Raw genomic sequence first — 12,422 nt, 5'->3', positions numbered from 1 at the left:
GTTATTTAAACAATGTTCCGGACCATTTTGAGTGGGAGGATAACTTAAATATTATTATTTGAGTTATTTTCAAGCAATTTCTGCAAAAAAATTTGAGTCACCACTCAACGTCCATCTCAAAACAGATGCGCCCTGGACTATTTATAACAACTCTACTGTTTTATCAAAACGTACCTAAAAAGAAATTAAAATAAAAAAAATATATGAAATTTTTTTTAAGAAACGCTTTTCTTTAGTTACGAGTGACTAAAATTAAAAATATTTAAAAAAAAATCAACTAAACAGCAAATAATAAAAAAAATCAAACTCGAAGGATTATTCGAAAAAAACTGTTAGACAGATTAAATATACAAAAATCTCACACATTCGTTAGAAAATTGAAAAAATCTAACACATCCGTTAAAGAAAAGCGTGGGGCGCGAAAAGTAAAAAAGTATCTATCCTCAAACCGTTTATTCGATGAAGACCCCCCACGCTTTTCTTTAACGAATGTGTTAGATTTTTTCAATTTTTTAACGAATGTGTGAGATTTTTGTATATTTAATCTGTCTAACAGTTTTTTTCGAATAATCCTTCGAGTTTGAATTTTTATTTTTTGCTTTTTAGTTGATTTTTTTATAATATTTTTAATTTTAGTCACTCGTAACAAAAGAGAAGCGTTTCTTAAAAACAAAATTTTATATTTTTTTATTTTTTACTTTTTAGTCTTACACTTTTCAAACATGAAAATATGTTTAAATAAAAACATATGAAAAAAATATTTTTAAGAAACGCTTTTCTTTAGTTATGAGTGACTAAAATTAAACATATTATAAAAAAATCAACCAAAAGGCAAAAAATAAAAAAAAAATGAATAAATCTAACACACTCGTCAAAGAAAAGCGTGGCGCGTCTTCATCGAATAAACGGTTTTCGCACCACGCTTTTCTTTAACGAATGTTTTACATTTTTCCAATTTTTTTTATTTTTTTATTTTTAGTTGAATTTTTTATATGTTTAATTTTAGTCACTAGTAACTAAATAAAAACGTTTCTTAAAAATATTTTTTTCATATTTTTTTATTTTTTGCTTTTTAGTCTTACACTTTTCAAACATAAAAATATATCGTCATGTTTATTAAAATATATGTATAAAACATATGATGTACAAACATGAAAAGTAGTCGGAATCGGCCAAAAATTTGAAACCTTATTGTTTATTTATGAAGCATAACGTAAACAATTAACGTGAAAAGTGAAATTATGTATAGTTCATACAATTAGCTACTATCTGTAAAAGTTTCAAGTCTCTTCATTGTAAAAAAACAAGAGAATTTAAGCATTTTTCTTTAAAATCGTTTTTTATTTAAACAATTAATAAACAAAAAATGTTTTTATTGACTATTCATGTATTTTTCCCGCGAATGCATATGTCTGCAAATTTTCATTCATTTGCATTGAAGAAAAGTCAGTCAAATTAACGTCTAAATATTTGATGCAAACTATTGAAGTAAAGAAAAGCGTTTAAAAAAGGATGTACATGATAGACACATTTTTTGCGTTTTTTTTCAACATTGATACATACATTGTACATTTTCTGTAATTTCTTCATTCTGTAACATTCACAGCACATAGGTCATAGAAACACATTTGTTTATAATAAATGACTGTTGAATATGTTTAAGGGTTCGTAACAAACTTTGAATTAAGACTCCAAAACAAATTCTAATCTTAATTGTAGCACGAAATGTCTCTACCGGTGAATATTTAAAATGATTAAAATGATACCCCTGAGAATAAAATTGATTGGAAAAGTTAATTTGAATTTAGTTTTGTTTTTACATAGGCAGTAAATAAAATAATTGAATAATCAATTAAATTAAGAATTTGCTAATCAATCTAAATAAATAGATAAAGTAGAGCATAACAATATATAGCATGGCCAGCGGACAATCCCGATTTATATCCCATCGCGTATGCTTGGGACAGAATTGGTAGAAGTATTCGAAGCCAGGTACCTGCTCTCATTACCTTAGTTAGATTAACATTAACTTAAGGCAAACTGTTTCAGAAGCCAACGTGTTGTTGATAATAATTTTTACAGATTATTTTTTATATAACATGACGCAATGCAATGTATCATTTAAAAAACTAGTATTCTATTATTGATAAAAATTAACTAAAGCTATTAAAAGAAATACCTATTAAGAATTGTTTCTATTTACAAATAAGGATAAATATCAAACCGGTTAATTATACCAAGATTGTTACGAAAACAGAATTTTTGCACCTAAATTAGTCATCCATTCACTCCACTAGCACCATATAAGTCCTAATACAAGTATTAATGACGAAGAATAGTGAAGAACAATTATATTGACCAAATCAATACTAGAATGTCTACAGTCTACGGTGTCATGTAACATAATAAAAAATTTATAGGTGGGCAAATAAATTCTATTACTGCAATAAAAAATGTCAATACCTATAAATAAAGAAATAACTAAAATAAAAAATACTGAAACCATCATTAGAAAAGAAAGAGAAAGAGAGAGAGAGAGAGAGAGAGAGAGAGAGAGAGAGAGATTGAGAGAGAGAGAGACAGATACAGAGACAGAGACAGAGAGAGATGCAATGTATCCATTTCAACATTCAAAGCGGTTCAATACATCGACAGCCGGACTATTCAGAATAGCAGCAAGCAAAGTTAGGATAGCCATGCTGATCGCCAACATCCGGAACGGATAGGCACGGTAAGAAGAAGAATTCCGCCTACAATGTTGACATGTCTATAAATTATAATAATAACGCATAGCTTATTAAATGTGGGAAGCCGGCAGTGTTGCCATTTTAAGTATGTATATCATATTGAAAACTAAATGCACGGTATCACAATGCATAAAATTTATGTAAGTAGTCGCTAATAAACTATGGTTGATGCGATATTATTCTCTAAATAAAAAAAAAATATTTAAATGTATTTTTTTCTTTCAATATCATTTCTTTTCACTTTAACTATTATTTAAAAATGATCCCAAATCAAGCGAATTTCATTATGATTTACTTGCATTGAAATTTTATTCTCTGGGATTATATCATGATTCATAAAATGTCAAATATTTTATCCTAAAACTGTAATTTAAGATACGAGTTTTGAAACAAAACTTGGTAAATATTTCAACATGGCTTTTCCATTAACCATTCGTAATCACAGTCATCTCGGTAAAGGTAGTGCGTCATTAAGTGGTCTTAACCAGAAAAAACGTGGAACGTTAAAGAGAAATCAAGACGAATAATTTGTTAATAACTGGAATAACTACACAAGAGTTTTGCACCACCAAAAATTATGATCATTTTGATAGTTGATTTTCTCGCGAACGGATTAACGGATTCCGCTAATTTTGTTTATATTATTTAAATTTTTTCTTTGATTTTTACAGTGTTTGTCAAAGGTTTAGTCAAACTTCTCTTTTCAGTTTATACAGAGTGGAAGAAAGGACATGGTTTTCTTAAGTTTGGGACACCCTGTAGGGAGAACAGGACACAAGGGATTTTTTAGTTTTTTGTTTTTTAAATTCCCTTTTATCGTTAAAAACAAAGAAAATATGGGGACTGTTTTATTATTTAACGTAATATGTATTAACTGAAACCATACTAAATTAAGAATGCTTTTGAAACCATTCACTGACCACAGCTGTGCACCAAAATGAAATATTTAACAATATATAATCATACATATAAACATGATCAAATATATCTACCAAACGGCAACGGCTAGCGTAAGACTGTCTGAACAACAAACAAATACATTCTGTATACAGCGAGGAGTACGGCAGGGAGACACCATCTCACCAAAGCTGTTCACAACCCTTTTAGAACACACATTTAAGAAGGCAGATCTAAACGAATATGGTATCAATATAAATGGAGAGAAGCTCAGTCATTTGAGATTCGCAGATGACATTGTCCTTATAGCCGATCGTATGGATGATGCAATAATAATGTTGAACAAATTATATTACGCTTCCTTAGAGGTCGGACTAAAGATTAATATCAACAAGACGCAAATAATGACTAATCTGGTGCTAAATCGTAATATTGTTGTTGATGGAATGGATATTGAGCAGACTGCATCTTATAAGTACTTAGGACATGAAATTCGGTTGGGACGAGATAACCAGACGTGCGAACTCACACGTCGCATAGGATTAGCCTGGGCAGCGTTTGGTAAACTTAACTATGTATTTAAATCGGACTTGCCCATATGCCTCAAAAGGAAAATCTTTGACCAATGTGTGTTGCCTGTACTCACTTATGGAGCCGAAACATTAACACTAACAAAAAATGTAGTGAACAAGATTCGCGTAACTCAGAGGGCTATGGAGCGCCAGATGTTGGGTGTCTCCCTGAGAGACCGAATCCCAAACGAAGAAATACGCCGTAGAACAAAAACAACAGACGCTGTCGAAAAAATCGCGTCGCTTAAGTGGAATTGGGCAGGACACGTCGCCAGATTGCCAGACAACCGATGGACAAAACGTATTGTCGAGTGGAGGCCGCGAGAAGAAGCACTACGGAGCAGAGGACGCCCACTAACCAGATGGGCCGATGATTTGAAACATGTTGTCGGTAACTGGATGCAAGCCGCACAAAATAGAGATGAATGGAAAGAGCTGAGGGAGACCTATGTCCAGCAGTGGACGCGTACGGGTTGATGATGATGATGATGATGATGAATCATACATAATCATCACTACGATGATGATTATTACAATTACAATCTGGTCATAAATGACCAATGAGCAATTTTAATTTAACCTAAATTACTACTGTTCCTTAAAATTAAGAGCTTACCCCATAATAGCGTTTCTTATCTAAACCAAACTAACAAGATAGTGCATTATTCTAACGTGCACAACCACTATGATCTGCTTTTCACTATCACCTATCACTCAAATTGGTTCAAAAAGCTTTGTCCTCTTCAGTCTTCTAGTTTGCCCAGTAGTATCGAGGAGCTGGATTGCCTCAATATTCTCGTACCTATGAAGTCGTTGCTCATGACTTCCTGCCATCTTCTTCATGTTTATATCCACAGTTTTGATTCCTAGAAGGATAGTATTTCTCAGTATTTTGTTCTGGAATCTTCGTACATATTATTGTTATATTACTTGGTCTAGTACACCCCCATTGTGGGAATCCATAAGTCCATACAGGTCTCAATATTTGTTTACAAAGTAACAACTTATTATGTATCGACAATGTGGAGTTTCTTCCAACTAGCAACTACATTTTTTTATACCTTATATTTAGTTTTTCCCTTTTTTCTTGACGTGAGCGTTCCAGCGAAGTTTTGCATCTAATGTTATTCCCAAATACCTAGCAGTATCTGAAATACCTAGCAGTATCTGCATTATGGTACTTGGATATTGTTGATTATAACTGGTACTTATTGTATTTTTTGTTGGTGAAATTAACATGGACATAGTTAGCTTCATTAAGCCTTATTCTCCATTTTGTGTCCATTTCTGGATTTGGTTAACTGTTATTTGGACGTTGTTGGTCGCCTCTTCGCTAGTCGTTCCTACTGCTTCATTCAGCTATATCATCAACCAAGGTGGCAACTGTGTTGTCTTCCTTAGAAAGTTTTGAGCTAGATTATTGGAGTGGTCTGTTAATCTCTGTTCATCTCGTTGGCAGAGTTTAGTTAGGTACTTCTTCGTTAACAGTTGTCATTTTTAGCATTCATCTTGATTGAAACGTACCATAGAGGTTTTAGAATAACTTTATATATCAAAATTTTGTTGTCGATTGACAGTTTTGACTTCCGGCATATTAACCAATATAGTTTGCTGAGTTTGAGGCCCAGTTTTTTTCGCTTGGTAAAGATGGGTTTTTTCCATATGAGACAGTGGTTCAAATACATTCCCAAATATTTTATGTCGCCCTTCTATGAAAGAGATTGACCGTTTAACGATACCGGAGGACAGTGTCCCTTGCGGTTTGTAAATGTTTCCTGCCCTGACTTTGTGTCGTTGGCTCGTATAGACAAATCAATGGAACAGACAAGTAGGTACATGTATTTGGGTTTCATAATATCAAAGGAACAACTAAAGAAGATATAAAAAATTGACTAGGACAGACAAGAGACAGCAGAGTAAAATTGTACCCGGTACTGTGGGATAAGAACATCAGTATAACAACAAAAAGAAGAATATATAACACCATGACAAGAAATATTCTTACTTATGGGTATAAAAATTGGATAATAAACAAGAAAAGCAAAAACAAAGTAAGTGCAACAGATGTGCAGCAGATGTGCAACAGATGTGCAACAGAAGTGTAACAGAACAGAAGCGCAACAAAGTAAGTGCAAAGTAAGTGCAACAGATATGGACTTCCTAAGGGGAAGCTGCAGGGTGACCAGAAGAGATAGAATAAATAATATAGAGATTAAGAAAAGAATGGGAATGAACTCAAATATAATAGACTACATAGAACAGAAGAGCTTATTCTGGTACGAATATGTCAGAGGAGCAGACCAAAACGTTGGATAAACAGAATAATAGAGAGAAGGTCGATAGGAAGAAGGAAGAGATACTGACTCCGAAGATCCTTCAGAGAAGAAGACAAAAATAACTAGAGAGATCGATTGAGTGAACGAATACAGTGAAAACTGTGGAAATCCTTAGTATATAATATGATTCGTAAACGCCACATCTTTAACCAAGTTTGTATAGCATTTAGGTCAACGTGGAATCTGTGTGATGTATCTGTGTGATGGAATCTGTATCATCTGCGTAAGTTGCTGTTGTAACTTCTGGTGATGTTGTCTTCAGGTACAGCACTGGTCCAAGGACACTGCCTTCAGGGACACCAGCATATTCAAATACTTGATAATATAAATATAGGTACCGTGCCATTCGTGTATAAATATTTAAAGTACTTATAAGCGTGGACCTTAAAGACATATTATACACTATTTTTCGTTGAGTCACGGTGTTGCATTTCTTCTCGAAACTTATGTCTTTATATCCAATACATTATGTATCAAAAACACAAGAATCAATTTAAAATAATAAAGGTCATCCATTAGTATTATATGAAGAAATTATGTTTTTCAAAAAAACCATAAACACGATAAACAATGCATAAGAAATCCTTCGAAATTATGAGCAATATTCAACAAAATTGTCGTCATAGATATCTTAGTAGAAACATAAAAAGAAAATACGAGTATTATGCAATAAAGTAATTTATAAAGACTAGTTTTTTATCAATAAATATCGAAAGTAGAGGAGATATATTTTTTGAAATGTTAATGGAAACCGCTAAATCACGTTGGATGTTTTTATGTTACTTTGGCTTCTATTTTGATCAATTTATTCAGTCAAAATAGTCAAATAGTTCTAGATGCAGATATTTTATTGTGACAGTGAGAACATAAATAACAGGTATTTTGCATGATTACATAAATCCTGACTTCGTTGCTAATTTTTTTATTTGATATGTAATAATCTTGTTCTGCAAGAAAAATATGGCGGCAAAAATTAGCATCAAACAAACAGAAAGGCATCATCTCCACCTCAAATGAAGCAGCAAGTATTTCAGTAACCAAAAATTCTCATCGGTCATTCTTCTTCATGTGCCATCTCCTCTCAGAAAGTCGGTAATCATCATGGCAATTCGCACCTTATACCGCTGCTCTAAAGAGATCAACAGAAATTCACTTAAACCACGCTCTCAAATTGTTTAACCAGAAGATGCGTCTTCTTCCACGACTCCTTCTACCCTGTATTCTTCCTTGTAATATTAATTGCAACAAGCTATAATGCTCACCCCTCATGACATGTCCCACATATTGCAGTTTTCTAACTGTAATTGTATTCAAAACCTCTCCTTCTTTCCCATTCTTCTCAACATGTCGACATTCGTGACTGTATCCACCCAACTTATTCTTAACATCCTTCTGTAGGCCCATAACTCAAAGGCTTCTAATCTGTCCGAAACATCTTTCTTTAATGTCCAAGCTTCCAACCCACAAAACAATACGGAGAACACGTAGCATCTCAGATGTCTTATTTTTAAAGAAATTATAATATCCCTGCTCATGGGCGCCCATATAAAAATTTTCAGGGGGGGGCAGACGTGATTATTCTGCACATTACATTTTGTACACTATGGATAACAATATATAGTTTAAAGCAAACGAAAAGCTAGGGGGACACGGCCCCCTGTCCATGGGTATGGCCCCTGCTACAGAATACTTTTTTCATATTATTGAGAGCATTTCTTGCCTGTCCTATTCTTGCTTTAATCTCTTCTGTGTATTCATTATTTTCATTAATAACTGTACACAAATATGTATTTATATTTTTCCACTTTTTTTGTTCTCCATGTATTGTTATGCTTTTTGGCGCTGTTGGGCTTTTGTTATTACCATAAATTGTTTTTTTTTTGTGTTTAGGGTTAATCCGTTTTCTTCGCTGACTTCTACTCCTCTGTCAACCATTTATTATAAATCTTCAAGACATTCCGCTAATAAAATAGTGTCGTCGGAAAACCGTATATTATTGATTGGTCGACCATTTACTTATAATCATGTAGTTAGTTCTTTTAGAGCTTCCTGGATTAATCCTCTGAATACAAATTGAACAAGGTAGGAGACAGAACACAGCCCTGCCTGACGCCCCTCTCAATCTGTATTTTATTTGAAAATATCTACGTTCTCTTTTACCACAGCGATCTGATTATAATAGACAGTGATAATGTGATGTATCTCATGATTTTAATAAGACTTCTCTCATGTTTTACATGAAAAAAATTAAAAAAAAAAATAAAAAAAAATAATGATATTAAAAAACACAAAATAAAATAATAACAAAAAAAATAAACAAAAAAAAAAGAAAAAAAAAGGAACAAAAAGAAAAAAGAATAGAAAAAAAAAAAGAAGTAAAAAAAAGTGTTTCGCACAAATTAAAATATATATTAAAAAAAACACAGTAAAATAATTTAAAAAAAAAACAAAATAAAAAAAAAGCTACACAATGTACCAATGTATCTATAAAAATAAAATTGTAGAATGTACTTATGTTATAAGAAATGTATGACTATGAATCTGCAATCAATCAGAAACAAGTCTGGCTAATTGGCTCTGCCAAAGCCATTTTTCAAAAAAAAAATGTTTTACATGTAGTGTAGGAAACAGAGGTTGAACCTCGCAAAAATGGACATAAGTCCGATTTTATTCTTTTTTTCTGTTATATCAAGGGGTGCTTATTATGAGACTAACTTTTTCTTAAAAAATTTCGCCCCGGAACCCTCCTTTTCATCCCTTTAAAGGGGGTAATTTGTGGTTTTTGCGAAACGAAGCCAGTCCTATACGTTTTGCAAAAAAATTACTTAATAGTCTACTATTTATTTCCCGACAGCATATGTCTATCACCCACCGTTTAGCGGGGGTGGCTCCCCAAAGTTGACAAATTAAAAAAAAAGATATTTAAAAAAAAATTGTTTTTCCCTAACTGTAATGAAAATTAAGAAGAAACCCTGCGGCAAATTATCTCAAATAAGTGGCTGATTTTTTGGTGTAGGTTTCATTTAAGGGCAATTGCAAATTTTTTAATTACAGGGTGTTACATTTTAAAAAAACCTCTTTTTATACCATCTGAACCGCCTATGCTAGAGTAAAAAAACTGTCAGCGATTATCCATGTACTGGTGTTATTTACAAATTTGTATAATGCACCCCCATATTTTCCCCGGAACCACCCAAAAAAAAGGAGAATTACTGTGGCTTTAGGGTGCAAAGAAAATAAAATAAGTACGTTATAAATAAAATGAAAAGGTGCAAAAAAAAACAAAAACTGCATAGGCGGTTAAGATGGTATAAAAAGAGGTTTTTTAAAATGTAACATCCTGTAATTAAAAAATTTGCAATTGTCCTTAAATGAAACCTATACCAAAAAAGCAGCCACTTATTTGTGATTAATTGCCGCAGGATTTCTTCTTAATTTTCGTCACAGTTGGGGAAAAATAATTTTTTTTAAAAACATCTAAAATCTTTTTTAAAAATTTGTCAACTTTGGGGCGCTACCCTCGCTATACGGTGGGTGATAGACATATACTGTCACGAAATAAATAGTAGAAAATATAATCCTCTTCATTTTACTATTAAGTAAATTTTTTGCAAAACGTACAGGAAGGGCTACGTTTCGAAAAAACCACCAATTACCCCCTTTAAAGGGATGAAAAGGGGGGTTCCGGGGCGAATTTTTTAAGGAAAAGTTAGTCTTATAATAAGCACCCCTTGATATACCAGAAAAAAATAAAACTGGACTTGTGTCCATTTTGCTAGGTTCAACCTCTGTTTCCTACACTAATGAGAGACATCAGATTTGACTTAGTTTTTCATCCTTTTTGTTTGTTGGGCAACATTCAGTTTGAGCCTGTCGCATTAAGTTGACTATTTGTTTGTTAAATATATTGATGTCTGTTTTAAGTATTGTTTTAGCAGGTAATATATCTAATAAGTTTAATTTATTTCCAGGGGGATTCAACTGAAGCAAATGCTGATGGTAGCGGAAATTCAACCAAACCTCTTCTAACCGGTATTCCACAAATAGATTACATATACGATCCAAATTTGCCAAAAGAATTGAACGGTTACAACCTGTCCGACTACCCCTTTTACGAGAGGGTTCCAGAAAATATTACATTTAAGTGCGATGGACTGCACGACGGATTTTATGCCAGCGTGATACACAAATGTCAGGTAACTAATTATCAATATTCTGTTTATTTGTTAAAAGTCTCTGAAATGTCATTTATAGTTTTATTGTACTGATTTTATGGCAGAATTATGTATAGTAGAGGATCCGATATAAGATCGATCTGCACAGATCTGTTTCTTCTTCTTCTTTAGCCCATTTCTATCCATCTTTGGACATAGGCCTTGTACAAATCTTTCCATATCTGTCTGTCCTTGGAGGCGCTTTTCCAGTGAGTTTCTGCAGCTTTTTCAATATCGTCCTTCCATCGCATCTCAGGTCTTCCTCTTCCTCTTCTTCCTGTCCACGGTCTTAAGTTTTGTATTTCAGCATTCCATCTTTTATCTTCCTGTTTCGCATTGTGGCCCGAAAATCTCCACTTTGGCCCTGTTCTGTTACATTTTTTACTTTTGTTTTCTGTCTTATTAATTTGTTTGATTTTCTTTGAGGGACTTCTATTTTCTTACTTCTAATTTAGCATCCAGGAAGTTAGAGCTTTCAGATGGGCTGATTGCGGATCAGACCACTGCTTAGTAATCGGTAAAATTTATGTTACATTTATACCAAAACAAAATAACTCCGAAGAAAAAAAACACAAAAGGAATTCATGTGATCCAGAAATAGAAAAATATAATATTAACAGCTTACAACATGAAAGTACACAATATCTGTGCGTAACAAACTTGAACAGAAACTAAGTCAAGAACAAAGAACAACCGAAGCAGAATATAATCACATAAAAACATACATAAAACAAGAAGCACTAGGAAACTTAGAAAACGGAAAGAAACCAGAATTGTGGGATAAAGATATCGAGAAGAAAATAGAGAAGAAAAAACAGCTTCACTTACAACGTCTACAAAATCAGGAAAACGTTGAGATTCAACAACAATACAGGGACCTAAATAGAGAAGTAAAAAGAGAAGTGATTAAAAGAAAAATCGCAACCTGGATCAAAAAATGTGAATACATAGATCAACAATTAGGAGGAACTAGGAGAAGCATGGAAGATGATAAAGAATGTCAAAACATCACATAAAGGTGGGCACACAATTAAGAGTGTATCTGATGCCGAGTGGGAACAACATTTTAAGGAATTATTGGTAGAAAAACGACCACAATACATAACAAGAATACAAGAAAGAGAGAATGATATACAGAGTGAACACGAAATAGAACTAGATAAAACCAAAGTGGAAGAAGCTATCAAAACTATGAAATCCCGGAAAGCACCCGGAGCTGGAGGGATTAATCCTGAATTAATAAAATATGGACCACCCAAACTATGGGATATGCTTAAAAATCTTTTCGAAAGATGCCTGAATGGAGAAAAAGTACCAGATGAATGGCTAACATCACATATTACTCCCATACATAAGAAAGGACCTAAAAAGATTATACTCCAGGCTATTAAGAAATGAAATATAACAAGAAATTCAAGGAAAGAAAGCTGAAGAACAAGCTGGTTTTGGCGCGGGACGTTCAACGGTAGACAATGTCTTCACTTTAAAAATAGCACTAGAAAAAAGAATACAAAGAAATCAGGAAACCCACATCGCTCTTATCGACCTAGAAAAAGCCTATGATAGTGTCCCCATAATAGAACTATGGCATTCAATGAAAGACATCGGTATCGATGGAAAACTCATACAAGCAACTAAAATGTTGTATGAGACCAC

The 12,422-nt window shown here is 33.0% G+C and overlaps 1 protein-coding gene across 3 annotated transcripts in view; it reads left to right on the top strand.

Moving 5' to 3' along the window:
* LOC126887337 (uncharacterized) overlaps positions 1–12,422 on the top strand; it is a 197,701-nt gene that overhangs the window by 103,228 nt on the left and 82,051 nt on the right. For all 3 annotated transcript variants that reach the window (XM_050654786.1, XM_050654785.1, XM_050654784.1), the window contains exon 4: positions 10,524–10,748. In XM_050654786.1, the coding sequence (XP_050510743.1) occupies positions 10,524–10,748 (225 nt within the window). The remainder of the gene's footprint in view (positions 1–10,523; positions 10,749–12,422) is intronic.

The sequence above is a fragment of the Diabrotica virgifera genome, chromosome 6 (assembly GCF_917563875.1).
Source record: "Diabrotica virgifera virgifera chromosome 6, PGI_DIABVI_V3a".
Classification (NCBI taxonomy): Eukaryota; Metazoa; Arthropoda; class Insecta; order Coleoptera; family Chrysomelidae; genus Diabrotica; species Diabrotica virgifera.
The sequence above is the reverse complement of the archived record's forward strand: the minus strand, read 5'-3'. Positions and strand labels throughout refer to the sequence as shown.